Source organism: Uloborus diversus, chromosome 1 (assembly GCF_026930045.1).
Source record: "Uloborus diversus isolate 005 chromosome 1, Udiv.v.3.1, whole genome shotgun sequence".
Taxonomy (NCBI): Eukaryota; Metazoa; Arthropoda; class Arachnida; order Araneae; family Uloboridae; genus Uloborus; species Uloborus diversus.
Window position 1 is genome coordinate 87,453,419 of NC_072731.1, and position 18,202 is coordinate 87,471,620.

Below are 18,202 nucleotides of genomic sequence, written 5' to 3' on the forward strand. Positions count from 1 at the left end.
GTTCCATAAACACGAATTTACATCGACATTCTCTCGGTTTTCCGCCATGTGCTTGTTTTGTTTGCAACGTACCTTTGGAGGAGTGGCTTTTCGACTCGCGCCGTGTGACATTTTTTTAGGTATAGCTTTGTTATTTCCAACTCACTGCATTGCAGACCGAGGAGTTGCTCACTAATCTCCCTGATTTTTCGAAGCAATCGGCTCTAATTGAAAATTTATCCTTTTCTCATGCTATTTCCGATCATCCTTTTGTTTTTTTCATTTGCGGGGTTTTTTTTTTCTTTTTGCAAACTTTACACGCATAAATGAAAATTATGTACACTCTTAAAATGTCTAAAGAGTTGAATCTGCATCACCTATTGAGAGTAATTGCTGACAAGATGAAATATTTTCGCCACAGCAAAGGGCATCCACATACCAGGTAAAACAGAAACTATCAAGGATTTTGAAGATTTTAATGAAAATGGGAATTTTGAAAATAATCGGGGGGGGGGGGATTTCAAGCTGGTTGGAAACACCAATGGCATTTTTGACAAAGACTTGAGGAATCACTAAATTCTAATGTCATTGAATCTAACACTCTCTAGAATGGAAATATGGGTGGGGGGGAGAAAGGAAAGGAGAAAAATAACGGCAGAACGAGTTTGCGAAAAAACGCTGCTCTTGCAAAGAGGGTAATCTGTCCGCAAATTATCCCACGATACTGAGGTCTTAAAACGTTGATATCTTGGACAATCTAAGGGGGGGGGGGGGGGTACTCATGGGTTACAGTATAAAATATCGAAAAACTGAATTGAAAATATTTTTGCAGCTAGGAGTGGTTCGATATTTCTCCTCTGCAAACTTTTAAAAGTCAAAAAGTTTTAGGCTGTCTTTAACGATGTAAAAGTGGGGAGGGGGAGGTTTAAAAAAAATTGAAGATTGGAGCCTTAAAAACACTAATTTAGGCAATCTTTGGTGAATTTATAAGAGATGGTTTTGGTGATCTAACATGAAAATGTTTTGTAGCTGATGTATTAAAAACTATTTGAAGCTATACTTAAATGACCTAAGTTAAAGGGCATTTGCGACCCTCTCCCGAAAAGTGTTTGTAATTGAAGTCTTAAAACTTTTCGGCTGTCTTTGGCAATGTCAAGAGGGAGGGAGGGGGCTCTCTTTAGGCGAAATTCCGAAACTGGAGTCTTAAAAGCACAACTTTAGTCTGTCTTGGGGTTCGGGGTTCTCCTTTCCCAAAAAATATTCAAAGCTGAAGTATTCAGAACTCAGCTTTAGGTAATCTTTAGAAGACTTAAGAAGAGGGAATTCGAAGGCTTTCTCTCAATACGTTTTAGAATTTAAATTCTTAAATCTTCGGTGATGAAAAGGGGAAACCGCAAATTTAAGGAAAATTTAGTGAACTTAGAGGAAAGAGTTCGGGGGGGGGGGTCTTTCTCCCCGAAGTATTGAAATGCTATTTTGGCTATTTTTGACTGAGTTAAGAGTTAGGGAATTCAGGGGTCTTTCTCGAAACATTTTCGAAATTGAAGTCTTAAAACTTTGGATTGCCTTTGGTGATGTGTGGAAGGGAATTGCTCTCTCAATAAAAAAATAAATCTTAAACAAAAACTTACACTGCGTTTAGTAAACACAATGAGAGAAGGGGGGGTATTCCGCGCCCCCAGCCCGAAATATTTTAGTTTCTGAAATTTTAAGAGCTTTGTTTTGGGCTATCTTTAGATGACTTAAGGGGGAAGGGTGTAGGAAGATTCTTTCAAAAAGTTTCCAAAATTAAAGTATTAAAATTTTTAGGCAGTCATAAGTCATGTTTATAGGTAAAAGGTGTACTATTCCTACAAAATAATTTAGAAACTGAAGCCTTAAAAATTGAAATTTAGAACATTTGTGGTGAACTCAGAGGAAAGGGTTCGGGAGTTCTCTTCCGAAAATTCTTTGATGCTGAAATATTTAAAGCTCCACTTTAGGCTATATTTGAGTGCCTTAAGAGGGATGTGATTCAGGAACCCTGCCTAGGGTTAGGTTTTAGTTCCCCTATTTTTTTTAAATTAATGAATGTTGGAAAGGGTACTTTGTTTAAAAAATATATTTACTTCACTGAAGCGATTTTTTATTGCTAATTTTACCACCTGCTATCTTATAAAAGAATTCTATTTCAAATGAAGACTGTGTGGGGGAATGGTGACAGTTCGTTATCATTAGTCGGCCTTAGCCTTCCCCCATCGTTCCTTCTTTTCTAGTTTGTTGGCGCTACTTTGAGTAGACTTGAGTAGAAATTTAAATTATAATTTCGATTTTAAATCTTCACTTTTGGGGAAAGCCCATAGCTCCCCCTTCCCCCCTCTTTCTCTAATATTTTTTGAAGGTTGCCCAACATTGTAATTTTGGGACTATCAGTTTGAAATAATTGATGTAACAGTCCCTGAACCCCTCCTTTCCCTGAACTTTACCAAAGCGGCAATATTACAATTTTAAGGCTTAAAATTTAAATCAAAGATTCCAAAACTGGCATTGTTAAAATCTACAACATTTATACATACAAATTTTTCCTTAAGCCCGCATGCGGGCGGGGGGGGGGGGGGCTGAAAATATTTTCCGTCTTGACCACATCACCAAATTTGCACCCATGATGAGACGCCGAAGGCACCTCATGTGGAGAATCTAGCCACCCTAGACGGCTCGCATAATGCTAAAATATTAAAACATACTACTAAAAATAATGCATTGATATTATGAGTGATCAGTGTAAGTACAGTAAACTCCCAATTATCTGCAGAATAGGGTGACATGGTAACTGCGGATAGGTGAATTTCGCGGATAATCTGCAAAATCAATTAATTGCAATAGTTAAAAATATCAACAGTCGCATAAACTTTTATACTCTGCCAGCGATGACCTATTTAATAAAAAAATTTGCCAGGTTTGGCGACATTTAGCAATTTCTCGCCAAATTTGGTGCCAAAAATAAGATACCAAAAATTACGCCAACTTAGCGATATCTCCTTAATTTCTCCCCACATTCATAGCTGCCACTATAAGCAAATATGACGTTACCATCATGTAATTGGCCGCAGGACCCAAACGTTACCTCCGACTCGAATCTAGTGAGCATATCTGCCGGAATAATGCCTAAATATTATAACATTACTGTTAAATAACCCTTACATTAAAAATGTTTAATAGTTTATACGGGGTGTCCAAAAGTAACTTTCCCTATATACGGAGTCCTGGCGGCGTATTTGCTGAACCTATCAATCCAAAATTTTACATAAGGTTATTTGAAGGAATGTGTTTGAGATGAATGATTTTAAACAATGCAGTGATCTCCTGGCTGCGGTTACAGGGATAGAATCTCAAAATTTTCAAATGACAACACTCCCTTTTTCCTTATGGTAGAACCCATGTCAATTCAACAAAGGCTATAAATTGATGGTCTCGGATTTTTTTTGAATTTAACGTATTTTAAAATTCATAAAAAATTAAGAAATACTTTTTTTTTGCCCAAAAAAATTTCTGGGCTGAGATACAGGCCACCAAAGATGGCGGTCCTATCATGATTTCTCACTTGGGATTTTCGCCAAAATTTTTAAAGTACATTATTTCAGGAAAGGTAGAACGTATTTTGTTGTGATTTGTTTTATTTAAAAGGATATTTTTTCTTGTTTAAAAACATATGCTACATTTTAAAATATGTATGATTTAGTTTTTTTTCTTCCTTTTTTCTTGTTTTCTTAGTTTTTTGTGCTTTCTTTTTTCAGATATATATCACGATATATATCCAATATTTATTATGAAAATATCATGATGTATGATATTTTCGATATTAATTTTTTCAACTACGTTATTTTCAGTATAAAAATTGTTAGTCGTGGTAATATTGTTTAGTATTAAAAATAACCAAAAATATATGTACTATATTTTTATGACATATTAATACATCATTAATATAAAAAATTAATAGAATATTCCTTTTTATTTTATATTTATAAAAATATTAGTAATGCTACAATTTTAATTCATATTAAAAGTGCCTAGTTAAATATTAAATGTTGGTTGGAAAAAAAGAAAATGTCTTACGACTGTGCACCAACTAATACATATTTTTTTTCTTCAGTGTAATAAAACTGTGTAAAAGTAGTTAAAAGAAGAAAAATGAGTAAAACAGCTAATGCTAAATTAAATGCATTAAAATTGATTAAAATGTTAAATGGAATATTAGATGTAAATAATGAAAGAAGCCTTAACTTTAAGTCTACATATTGTAATAATAATATAAGAAAATAGAGTGATTTAAGGATTCATTTACTATTTTGACTTTAGTTTGTGCTGATTGAAAATATCAGATATATATCAAAATTTCCGATATGTATCAAAATATTCGATATTTTTGAAAATATCATGATATTTTCAAACCCTGCATGTCACACAATAAATTCTCTCCTCCGTTACCTAAACACAAAAGGCCATTCCTCATTAACACATGGCAGTAATGACAAATTTTATTTTCCATGATACAAGGTACATGATACCCTTATTAATTTTCAGCCATAAAGAAGTTGTGAAATTTTTGTCGAAAAACAAGAAGCTAGATTTTGCTTTAAAAACTTAGTGTGGTTATTCTGACTTTTCACCTCCATGAACTTGAATTTCAGGGATGTAATTTAATGTAAAAAAAGAAGTGAACATGTTTCCATGTGCTTAACATGTGCAGATTGTAGTAACAAAGAATTAAAATATTTCCATGAAAGATTTATCCATTAGGCCTATATTAACGGCAAATTCCTCACCTCTGTGACAGACCTTATGAATGTCATTATTTCTGAGGTAAAAACAAATAATGGATACGTCAATCTTAGGCATTCTACCAGTATTATAAATTGCCAGTACATTCTCAAATTTGCTAAATGCTATTTTTAACACGCATTTTAACTAAAAAGATAATTACTAACTGAGCCTTACTTTAATTAAAAGAGCTTAATATTAAATTCCCACTAATCATTAAAATAGCTCATTGTGTTTGTACATTTAACAAAAATACTACTTTGATATTAAATGGGCCTTGATTTTTAAACATTAAAAGTTTTTTTTCTTTTAATTTCCGTGAACAAGGCATTCATTTTTCTTATTTATGAGTAAAATAATTGAATCTTAGCTGGGCCGTTGTTTATGATTACTTCTAGTAGGTAACAGTTTCATGTAAGAATGAAGAAAAAAAAGGTTTCAAAATTGAAAAATATTTGCATTCAAAAGTTACATTTTCTGCAGAAAATGACCCATATAACTTGAAATATTTGAATTTTCAATGACTAGTACTTGAAATTTTTAGAATCAGTTGAATTTAAAAGAAAAAAGTGCTGCAAATATATTTCAAACCTATCATAACTCCCACCTGCTGAATGCATGAAGGGGGTATGTTACTATGAATGGGGTTATGTTAATATGATTAGTTCAAGCTCCACTAGAAGAAGAGGTTAAGGGTACATAACCCTTTCATCCTTTATGGCTTTAGCAGGAAAATGTTGCATAGCCCCTTCATCTTCTTCATATCTTTGTTTCTAGCTGTATTGAAATATTCAGATATTGTTACATAACAGTTCTGCATATAACATAGCTGCCAACCTCAAGATACAAAAAATAGGAGCACTTAAGGGAAAAAATAGGAGCACTGAGGGCTAAAATAGGAGCATGAAATCGTGGCCTGCGCAAAACCTTCCTTCTGTACCATAAGTTTCCATAAATTCTAAGCACTTATAAAATGCTTTTCTAAATTTTCATGTTAGATTTTCAACAAAACTACAAACAAGTTTAAAACAAAATTATTTTACATTAAAAAAGCAACATTACATAGATACATATTGAAAAGTTTAAAAAAAACATGATTACTGTTTGATTTAATAAAACTGCAATCCTTTTTAAAAATATGCTTTTATACTTATCCTACATGCATAAGAACATATTGAAGATTAAAAAAAAACAATTATTTCTTATACTTGGAAGTAAAGCAACTTCATAGTAAAGGTCAAGACTCTGAAATTTTGAAAGTGACCAGTGGCACTCGACTCCAAAAACTTAGTGGCCACCAATGTCATTAAGTTTTGAAATACAAACTGAAGAGGGGGAGGCAGTTTTTACAACTTCCCTTTAAAAAAAAAAAAAAAATAGATAAAATTTCCCCTTCAAGAAAATTATTTTTAAAAAAAACATAACTTTTTGCCTTCTGTTATTTTTAATAGTTTGTATTGAGACAAACAACTAATTCTGTTTTCGGGAACTTAGGCTATTAATAGTCTTGTCTACTTCATGTTGCAAATGACAAAACATGGCAACAACGCAAAAAAGTCAAGACAATAGATTTTTGAGTTTGTTGCATTAAAAGTAATTATAAATAATTAATGATCCTTAAAAAAAACTAAAATTTAGACGAAATAGCGAGTTTTTAGCACATTAGAGTCTAAACCAATGAGGATAGAATAATATTCTGAAGAAAAAATTTTGCATTTTTCAAGAAAAAAATTTAGAATTTTCCGAAAAAAAAAGCCTATTTTGCATTATTTTCAATAGTTTGCATTCCAATAAACAACTAATTCCAATTATGAAAACTTGGCCACTTAAGAGTCTTGTGTACTAAAATCTCGCAAATGACCAAATATGGCGACTAATTCGAAAATTCAGATATAAAATTTTGAATTTATAGCATGAAAAACAATTATAAATAATTAATGACCCTTAAAAAACTAAAATTTAGACGAAATAGCGAGTTTTTAGCACATTAGTCTAAACCAATGAGGATAAAATAATATTCTGAAGAAAAAATTTTGCATTTTTCAAGAAAAAAATTTAGAATTTTCCGGGGGGAAAAAAAACAGCCCATTTTGCATTATTTTTAATAGTTTGCATTGCAATAAACATCTAATTCCGATTTTGAAAACTTGGCCACTTAAGAGTCTTGTGTACTAAAATCTCGCAAATGACCAAATATGGCGACTAAGTCAAAAATTCAGATATAAAATTTTGAATTTATAGCATGAAAATAATTCAAAAATAAAAAATCCCCATGAAACTACAATTTAATTGCGAATTTTTAGCACATTCGTGTCCAAAGCAATAAGGATAAAATGAAATTTTAAATGGTATAACTGTTTTCATATTTCTCAATAAAATTATTTAAAATAACCAAAAAAAAAAAAAAAAATTTTGCAGCACATTTTGCTTATTTTCATTAGTTTGCAGTTAAAAGAAACACCCAATTCTGCTTTGTCTTTGAAAACGAACGCGCTTAAGTATCGTCTGCTAACTTCCATCTTGTGAATGACCAAACATGGCGGCTACGTTTTACACGTAGCTGAAATGCTCGATGAAAAAACGACGATCTCCAATCGGCGCTCCCCCTCAGTGTTTATCCTGACACTAAGCTTCCAAAGCATCAAATTGTCTTCTCTTTTGTTGAGTTTGCGCACAATTCCTGCCTTCGAGGATAGGGAAATCTCTTCTTTTTCCTCAAAAATCGAAAAGTGTACAAGCAAAGTCAAAAAAACGGAGTTTTTTTTAAAAAATCGGATTTTCGGAGTACGCAATAAAAATCGGAGAAACTCCGGGAGAAACGGAGCAGTTGGCAGCTATGATATAACTATTTCATTGGTTAAATTAGATTGTTTTTTAGAAAAATGTAACATAGCCCCTTCATCTTCCAAACCCTTCAATTATGTTACTGTAGTTGGGAAAATTTATTGGTTGTCCTTGTTAGAATTTCACTCTCATTGTGCCAAAAGGAGTATAACTTCCAAAACTAATTCTGCTTACTTTTCCAGCCAGTAATAAACTGAATTTCAGTGCACTGTTAGGCATGATTATGCTTTATTGAAACATTCCTACATGACTATTTCTGATTGTTCTATCTATTTAAATAACTACAGAATATTGTTAAGCATGCTTTCAAAGTATATTCAACTAAAAGCTAAAATCATTTTTCATCATGTAACTCAAAAATAATGGATTCATGGCATTATGTTCAAATTAATGTCATTTACATGTTATTGAACTCTACAACATACAGCTAAAACAACTACAAGTGACTAAATTATGTCATGGGGAGTACTTGGTAAACAAATTAAATGACTTTTCGTCTTCCATGAAGTAGTAAAACAGTTCCAGCATTGTAACACAAATGCTCGACAAATTTAATTTTTATTAATTTATTGATAGCAGGGTATGCATGTGACATTGATGTATCATACCTTACTTCAAACTGTAAATGACCAATTTTTATGTTTGAAAATTTTTTATTTAAGTTATTGTACATATCTACAATTCAAATTGAATTATTCCAGTTTGCTTTCATAAAAGTCTATAAAATCTTTTATAGGATGATCGATATTTTCTGAGTGGATCTTTAGACGGAAAATTGAGACTTTGGAATATACCCGACAAGAAGGTGACTTTATGGAATGAATTAGATGGGCAAACGAAACTCATTACAGCAGTAAGCTTTTGCCAAAATGGGAAAATTGCAATAGTAGGATCATATGATGGCAGATGTATTTTTTACTATACAGATGTAAGTATGCAATTAGAAAATTCTGTTTGACTCATTTGAATGTCGACACTAAAACCATTTTAAATGTTCTATGGCCTTATTTCTTTGTCGTTAATCATGGAACTGCAACCACATGAGTAGTACAGTAGTGTGCGAATTAATGTGAACACAAATGAAAAAACGCATTTATCGTTTATATATTTCTTTAATCAAAAAAATATTACATATTTATTATTTTAATATGAAATGTGTCCTCCCTTGACCTTGATAATATCTTGAACACGTTTTGGCATGGAATCAACAAGTTTCTTACAGTTTTCTGATATTTGCTGATCTTGAAACCATATCTGGATAACAGCTTCTATCAATTTTGTTTGTGAGGTGCAGTCAATTTTGCAAAGCCTAGCTTTCACTATAGCCCACAAATTTTCTATAGGATTAATATCTGGTGAATTTCTTGGCCATTCTAAGCATGAAATTTTTTTCTCCTTGAAAAATTTCCACATAATCTTGGACATGTGACACGAAGCCGACTCTTTGCTGAAATATTGCTTCATTGCTTACATCAACTTTTTTGAGTTTCACTTTCAATCTCTGGTTTAACAAGTCTCTATATTTTTAGGAGTTCATCATACCTTCGATTGGCACAAGGCATCCGGTACCTTAATAAGAAAAACAGCACCAAAACATCTTCTTTGACGGATGTTTAGCTGCTTGATCAACATGTACTGCTGTGAGTTTTTCGTTGACACTTCTTCTGACATAAGGAGATCGTTGCCCTTGTACCAAAAAATGGCTCTCATCTGAAAATAAAACTTTCCTCTAGTCGTCAACCGTCCAGCTGACATATTTTTCCCCCTAAGCAAATCGCTTTTTCATCATAGCAGCTGTCAGTAATCAGTAACTGCTTCTTTTGAGGTCGCACTCTCTCTCTCTAATTGATATTCTTACACCTTCAATAAGACGTTTTTTTATGGTTGAATCGTGAACAACAACTCCAGCGTGTGCTAGATCTCCTTCCCTTATCAAAAAAGTGTCATTCCTTGCTGTTGTTTTCCTTTTTCTCCAACATTTTCCTTTTCTGTTCACTCAACCGTCCCAGTATCTCTTTTTTGCTTTAAAATTTTATTGACAGCTCCCAAACTCACATTACACTCCTTGGCAATTCTCTTTGAGTCATGGATGTGTGTTCATACAAAGTAACGATCTTAGTTCGATCTGTTGTTGTTGTTGCAAATCTCTGGTGTTTAGCCGCGATAAACCAGATCTATGAAATTTGTCACTTTCAAAAAATCCAACACCAACATTGGATCTGCCAAAAGATCCAATCTTGAAAGTCCCAGACAATTCAGTATATGTTCAGGGGTGGCCTGATGGTCGGCACACTTCACACAGGTTGGAAAAGTCTTTTTTCCACTGCAATAAGTCAATGATTTTAGGTGTCCACTAATGAGCCTAGTGATGGTCGTCTGATCTCTCCTACCACACTTGAGAAATAATGCACCTCCCGGGCACTTCGCCTGGTACCAATTATGGGTAGGAGGCATAGGCAGATTTAGGACTGAGTTCCTGGGGGGGGGGGGGGGTAGGATTTTTTTTTTTTTTTTTTTTGGTGCAACATTTTTAATTGCCCTCCCCCCCCCTCTCCCACGTTTCTGTCTGTTTTCTGTGATGCATAAGACCATTCTTTACTTTTTTATGTGTTGTTTTCATTACTGTGTGTAATCATGCTGTCCTTTTTGAATTGACCTTAAAAGAGAGGGGGCTGGTATTAAGAGAGTGACGCAGGTCTCCCATTTAAGTGGGATATAGAATATCTCTAATTTTAGGGGGCCTGGGGGTTACTCCCCCGGAGGAAATTATATAAAATGGATATAAAATTCTGCATTTTGATATCTTTATAAGGGTTGATTGGAAATAATAGGCAAATATTTTTTTAAAAAGTTTTATGCTTTAAAAGTGCTTTGTGATGCAAGTTAATACTTTAAAAGAAATGGTGCACAGATTTAGAGAATAGATATCAAGAGAGTAACATACTACCCATTTGAACAATTCTTAATTTATACACTTGATAAGAAATAAAATTGAAGCACACTTTGCTTAGGAGTTTCAAAGACTTGTCTAATTATTTTCAAGGTTTGGTTGGTTAGATTGGGTTTTTGGCTCAAGAGCCCTGTTAGGCTATACTGCACCAATTCTTTTCAGGGATTTTAGAACCTATCAATAATTTGCACTTTCCAGTCTCTGAAATTTAGTAGTAGATTATACAGTTGTACAGTATTGTTCAAACTTTGTAAGAAACGGCTATTTTAAGTTTAAGAGGAAAAATAAACTTAAATTTCTCATTACAACTTTTTTTAAATTATAAGTAGTGCAGAAAATGAAAAGGAAGAGGGGTAATGTATCACTTTTTTTCCCGGGCTAAACAGATTAACAATATGCAGTAAAAGTAAGATAAAAGCAATCAATACAAAAGAATTTCCGAAATTCTGCATTCGGGATTAAATAAATAGCAAGATATGAAGCATGTGAGTCACAAAAATTTATTTCAAGTAATCTCTTCTCTACATAGTATAAAATGAAGTCTCCAAAAAGCGTCTGTGTGTTTGAACTCGCAAAACTCGAGAACTATCCGGCCGATTGCGCTGAAATTTTAACAGTTTGTTCCTTTAAGTCCTGAGAAGGTTTGCAGACCAGTTCGAAAACAATTTGATGAATAGTTCTTTTTTTATTCCAATTTAGGCCCAATTTTCACATAAAATCCCGAATATGGGGGTGAAAAATTACTTGCACATATTATTATTACATATCGTTCGAAAGGGTAGAATTTTCCGCATTCTACGCTATTTGTTTCAATGCTCTAACTTTATTACGGCGGGAGTTATTTGCGTTTTTAGCTCGATTTTTTTTAGGCTTAGCTGAAATTTAGGTACTACTTTCTTCATTAAATAAATCAATAAAAAGTGAAGGAATTGTCCCACAACTTTCTTTTTGACATCATTGGAAAAAGCGACCTTTTTTACTCCAGAATTAACTCAACCTATAATCGAAAAAATAAGCTTTTATTTCGAAAGGAAAAAAAGTTACAAGCCTTTTTAAATCAAGTTTCAGAAATCTCGATTCCATTCAAATTGTGAACCATTTTCTTTCGCATTTTAATTTCTTAAACTTATTTTATTTTGTGTTTCCATGGTTACGCATTTTAAATCCATTTTTCTGGATTTTATTTCTTAAAAGTATTTTAATATTTACCGTCATTGTTTGGAAGGGAAATCATGATGTTTTTTTTAAATTTATTTTTTACGCCTGATTGTTGAATATACGTCACTTGACACAATTTTAATTTTCAAGTAGAACCGGGCAAAGCCGGGCAACGCAGCTAGTATGTTACAAACGCAAAAATCGTGATTTTTGCATTTTTGATGCAGGATGTAGCAAGGAGCTAAATTTGACACATTTTGGCATTCCTCCCCCTACAATTTGTTAGAAAATTTTAAATTTAAGGTTTGTAGCCACACGTTTCCAAATATTCAAGGTTTTCAAGTACTTGAAAATGAAATTAGTTTTTCAAGCACTTTCCATTTTTTTAAATAACGAATCACAATTTTTTGGGAGTTAGGGGCCCACTTCAAAGCAGGGGCCCTAAGTTATAGCTTGTTTATCTTATAAGGCAAATCCAGCCCTGCATGTAATTCACTCTTACCTGCAGATTTTTGTTTGATTTTTTGTAATTGTAACGAAAATTTATCAGTTTTTACAGTTAATGGATTTTTACGATTTTACCAATCTGTGTAAGGTTTTTATCGGTTTTTATCAAATTTTTCCAAAACTTCTTATGACTGAATTACTCAGATTTCAATACTGACAATAACTGTCTCACTTAGACTTAGATGATTATGACTTACCTAAATTTTTAAACAGTATTTAGAAAGTAAGGAAAATGGTACTTTCCCTCTAAGTAAAAAGATTCAATTAATCAGAACGTTCAGATAATTGAAGTTTATTCAGTTTGCGACAGTATTTAATTTTCTTTCTCAAAAAAAAAGCAAGAGAAACCGAAAATTTTCCAAGCACATGAAGTACAGTTCTAACTATTAGTTTCATGTATACAAATTTTTTCCTTTGAAAAATAAAAAAAAAAACACAGTTATAAAAACATTTTATCAGGTAATAATGCAATCTTACAAGAGTTGTGCAAAACTTTTGTACCGGAAATATATCTCCCTCACTTTTTCTTTTATTCAGACGCTTTCCTTATAATGGTTTTTGAAATCACACAAATTGAAAATAAACATTCTGAAAAGAGAGAAAACAAGTCGTAACGAGTAGATTGTTCTGTTAGTGCAAATTGGGGAGGGGGGAGGGAGGGTCCCTAACCTCAATTATTATAAGTGTTGCAGCTGAATGCATAGCTTGTTTAGCCTATATTTTCATTCATATACTTGCCCAAATGGTTTTCAGTCCAAAATAGTGAATTTAGACTAATTTTCAGTACCCCAGTGTCAGCTGTACTATTTGTATTTGATGTTCAGTTTTTTTCTTTTTCTTTTCTCCTTTCAGAAAAGAACATTCGCTATTCTCTTCATTTTAATTGAACTATTCAAAAAAGAAAAAATCATGATTTTTTTTTGTTATAAGAATTTGAAAGATAAGTTGTTACTATATAAACTTCTCCCAAAACTGGGGTGCATTTCTCCCTTTGCCCCCCCCCCTCCCCATAAATCTACCCATGCTCTTCTGAACTATTCAAAAACGAAAAAATAATGATTTTTTTTTTTTAAATTTTTGGAAGATGTGTTGTTACTACATAAAGTCCTCCCAAAACTGGGGAACTTTACGTAGTTAAGTTGTTTTACTACGTTCAAGTCCTTCCAACACTTCCAAAGCCAATTGTTTCAAATAAGCCGGTGCATCTTGATTTCTTGTTCACCTGGGAAGGAAGATCCGTGTGGAAGGGTATACGCCCAAAATGTCGCGGCCAAAATGTCGCCGGCCCAAAATGTCGCCGGTCCACAATGTCGCCGGCCCGAAATGTCGCCAGTCCAAAATGTCGCCGGTCCAAAATGTCGCCAGTACAAAATGTCGCCGGTCCAAAATGTCGCCAGTCCAAAATGTCGCCAGTCCAAAATGTCGCCGGTCCAAAATGTCGCCGGTCCAAAATGTCGCCGGCCTAAAATTCGCTAGTTCAATTTGTACGAAAAATTTAAATGTACGTCGATGCTTTCCAGCATAAAAGTTGCGAAAGAATATTAATTGCCTTTCAAAGTAAGTTCCTTCAAAAATTCCAAACGTTTTCTCCTGTCTTAATTCGTAAACATCAGATTAATTCCAGAAAATTAATAGTTTTCGGAAAAACATACGTTTTTCTGTATACTATTACAAACGTAAACATGTGAAAGGCTGCTGCAACGGAATTCTCTTTCTCGTTTAATCTGATTAATAAAAATACTCAAGATGTAACGCAAGGATTCAGACAAAAAATTGGTATGGAAGTAAAACTAAACTGTTCTAAACGCGAATGAAAGAATAGTGAGGCGCAATTTGAATATGGCAAGAGAATAATCGGTTTGTATTTTTTGGCGTAATGAAGTAAAAACAAATAACTCCTTCACTCTAGCATATTATTACGTTAGCGACAGGTCAGTCATTTAGGGGATCAGGCGGAATGGCCCTCGACTTTGAATTTTTTTATATACAAGTGGGAGTGGTTTTTAAAGCAATCCTATGAAATTTGCATTGGTTATACATACGCCCGTTATCCTCCCTCTCCCCTTTCACTGGAAAAATTCGAAATCACGGGCCAGGGTGGAAATAAAGTAGAAAAGTATCTTAATGAAATTTAATTTTCTCATAGATTTATCAACATTACCCTAAGAACTGTAAAAAAAAAAAAAAAAAAAAAAAAAAAAAAAAAAAAAACTACGTTTTCAGTGAGATATACGTTGGTTAAAGTAAGATCAAAACTGCCGTGGGAACTCCCATCTCTTATGAGTAAAATTCTGAAATTACGTCGAAATGTTCACCGTCAAATCTTTTGAAATCAATGAAACCCGTAACTGCTAAAACAGGTGTCTTTCACTCAGATTTTTGAAAACGACTCTACGCGATGACAAATATTTTCAATTCTCAACATTCATGAAATTTATATATTCGATAGAACATCAAGGGACAATTTCAGAACAGCTATTTTATTGAAGGTTTTCAAGAGGATACTTTCATGCATGCGAAGTAGCGCTTGTCAGCTAATCACATTTTCCAATTTTAAATAGAAAAGAAAAAATTTCATAATGTAGGGTGAAATAACTGATATCAATGAGATTATTCAGATCAATTTTGACCTAGACTTATTTTTAAAATGAGTTTCAAAAAGTAATAGTTCCAGCTCAATATAGCTTGGTAATTCAGAAAGAAAAGAATATTGATAATAATAATAATAAACAAATAAGTTTTTCTCTCTCAGAAAAAATTGCTGTTTTAATTAGTGAATTTTTACTATGCAAATTATATAAGAATGCAAACTCAGTTTTTATTTAACACTCACGCTAGTTAAAGTGCTACAAAAATGAGAGGAATACACGGCTAATTTAGATTTTATTGATATCATGCTCAACCTCTCATATATAAATTCAGTATATTTTTCATTGTTTATTTAATTACACTGACTCACGTAAACGATTACGAAACTCAACTTAGAACGAAAATAAGGCTTGTTTTCGTTTAATTTCACTTGTATACTACATTTTTGTTTGAATCCTCGCATTACTTCTTGAGACCAAATTTTGTCTTAACCCTTGTACAGTAGACCCTCGTTTTACGCGGGGGTTATGTTCCACGAAAATGCTGCGTAAATCGAAACCGCGTAAATTGAGACCTAATATTAGTGTCAAAATAGGAATTAGGTTCCGTAGATTAAAAAAAAATACTTCATTCTAGTGATGACTAATTGTATAATAAGTTTAATGTGTACTTATATCAATTTTTATGTACAATATGCATAAAGAAAACAAACTAATTTCGTGTTCTGTTTATGAAGAAGAGCTGACTATGATAGTTTTTTGGTAGTCATTAAGAATTTTTCCTCCAATTCTTTGCTTAGCATTAACTCATCCATGATCACTTGCGTCATTTCCATAATAGAATCTTCTTTCACTAACAAATCAGAAAGATCATTCCTATTGTCTACGGATGGTTCGAAAATTTTCAATGTGAGCGTTTTTGGTTGTGTGTCACCGGAGTCGGTATCCGCGTTGGTTTTGACCTCCTTTGTCACTCCTAAAAGCTCTTCTTCCAGTGAGTTCTGAACTGTGTGAGTTTAATCACTTTACTTCTGACGGAAAAAGCTCTGGAACCAATAGCATAAAATGTCTCCAAGGACCCAAGTTCGATTATTAGCACGCCAAAATGCAGTTAGTTAAGTGTAATCTGCAATCTTTAGGAGCTTGGGTTTTGAAAGAGAGGAAAATGTTACCTGTTTGCATTGCCGCATCTGCGTAAAACCGAAACTCATCTGCGTAAATAAAATAAAGGTGTCAAATCTTCAACCGCGTATAATCGAAACCGCGTAAAATAAACCCGCTGAAAACGAGGGTCTACTGTATTACTTTTTGAGATACGTATATCAATCACAGATAATAAAAAAGAAAGGAAAAAACATTCGATTGCTCCACCCTCTGGTGTTATTGAGCCCAAAATCTGTCCCCCTGCTGCTTCCTAACATTTTATTTGATTCCGTTCATCATTTTTTGAGCAATGACAGTCACGCATATCGATGAAAACGTTCAGTTACTCCACTATCTTGAACGAATTGACGCAAAAAACCACGCAGTCCTAAATCATATATGGGTACTTGCGGGTATTGTTCGAATTCTTACTACAGGTTTTGACGTAGAATGTCCCCAAAAAATCGGTCACATACAAATGCACACTATTCTTGAAGAAAAGTTTAAAATAATTTAGCGAACGTCAGAACTGAACGCCGTCAGAACGTTTTACAGTTGGTAGATAGCGAGTCACAAGAAATAAGATAACGTAACGCTTGTATTCTATTTGTTTGCTGAAAAACAGCCGAGAGTGGCGAATCAAAACGTAATAATCTTTTTAGAATTTATCATGAAACTCAGTTAGTCCAGTCCCATTTTTAACGGAGACATTCATTAAAGGCAGTAACCATTTATTCTGCAATTGGTGTTAAACATCATTTTTGTACATTTAAATTTTTCTTACCAACTGAATAAACGAATTTTGGATCTACAACATTTTGGACAGGCGACATTTTGGCCCGACGGCATTTTGGACAGGCGACGTTTTAGCTCGGCGACATTTTGGACCGGCGACATTTTGGATCGGCAATATTTTGGCCCGGCGACATTTTGGACCGGCGACATTTTGGACTGACGACATTTTGGACCGGCGACATTTTGGATCGGCAATATTTTGGCCCGGCGACATTTTGGCCCGGCGACATTTTAGACCCGGCGACATTTTGGACCGGCGACATTTTGGCCCGGCGACATTTTGGACCAGCGACATTTTGGCCCGGCGACATTTTGGCCCAGCGACATTTTGAAACGGCGACATTTTGGCCGCGATATTTTGTCCCGCGACATTTCGGTGGCGACATTTTGACCCCAAACCGTGTGGAAGTAGACTCTGTTTAAACCAATTGAGGGATTAATGCTCTGTTTCAAACTATGCTGAATTACATTTTTTGGGATCAAGTTGTCTGAGTCAGCCAAGCTTAAAGGGCTATTTTTCTTTAATCTTATATTGTTGGTCCACCCCAACAAGAACTCAGACGTTCGATTCTGGGTCCCATAACTGGTGAGCTTTGAGAAATATTTCACTTAATTAGTTTTTCTCCTAAAGCTGAAAGGTTGCAGATCGGCCTCATATAATACTATCTCATTTGGGCAACTATTACGAAGTCCTGTAATAATACGAGCCGCACTAAGCTGTATCCTTTCAAGCTTTTGTAAGTTGGTGTTTGAGGCACAGCTGTAGACTGGACAGCCGTATTCTAGAATAGGCCTTATTAGGGTCATGTAAGTAGTTCTGAGAGTTTTAGAGTCGGCACCCCAGTCGAACCCTAAAATATATTTTAAGATCATTAAGCGTTTTTGCTTTTTTGTATTAAGTGATCGATATGTCTATTGCAAGTAACTTTGCTGTCCAGAACAAAGCCCAAGTATTTAGTGTGCTTTTTCACCGCAAGCGGATGAGCATTCATATAGATTTTTGGCTGATAGTTAAAAAGTCTCTTATTTGTTGTAAAGAAACTAACTGTAGATTTGGAAGGGTTAAAACACAATTTGTGACCCTCTGCAAAACCACACATTTCATTGAGTGTAGAGTTGATGCAACGTTCCAATTTATTGATGTCAGGGCCATAGTCCCATAGCACTAAATTGTCTGCGAACAACCCCACTTCGCATCTTTTCGAAACCTCCCTCTCAAGTCCAGCTATAAATAATGAAAATAGGGTTGGGCTCAGAACAGATCCCTGAAGAACAACCTGAGAAAGCCCAAAGCTCTCCGACAAAGTGTTGTTGAACTTAACCCGGATGAATCTGTTTCTCAAAAAGTCGTAAATCCAGGCCAAGGCCTTCCCATTGATTCCAAAGGACTCAAAGAGTTTAGTTATGAGCTTTTGCTTCCATACCCTGTCAAAGGTCTTTG

The 18,202-nt window shown here is 34.0% G+C and overlaps 1 protein-coding gene across 3 annotated transcripts in view; it reads left to right on the plus strand.

The window, feature by feature from the left end:
* Positions 1 to 18,202, plus strand: part of LOC129230962 (WD repeat-containing protein 44-like) — an 86,672-nt gene that overhangs the window by 59,913 nt on the left and 8,557 nt on the right. For all 3 annotated transcript variants that reach the window (XM_054865222.1, XM_054865209.1, XM_054865214.1), the window contains exon 17: positions 8,357 to 8,548. In XM_054865222.1, coding sequence (XP_054721197.1) covers positions 8,357 to 8,548 — 192 coding nt within the window. The remainder of the gene's footprint in view (positions 1 to 8,356; positions 8,549 to 18,202) is intronic.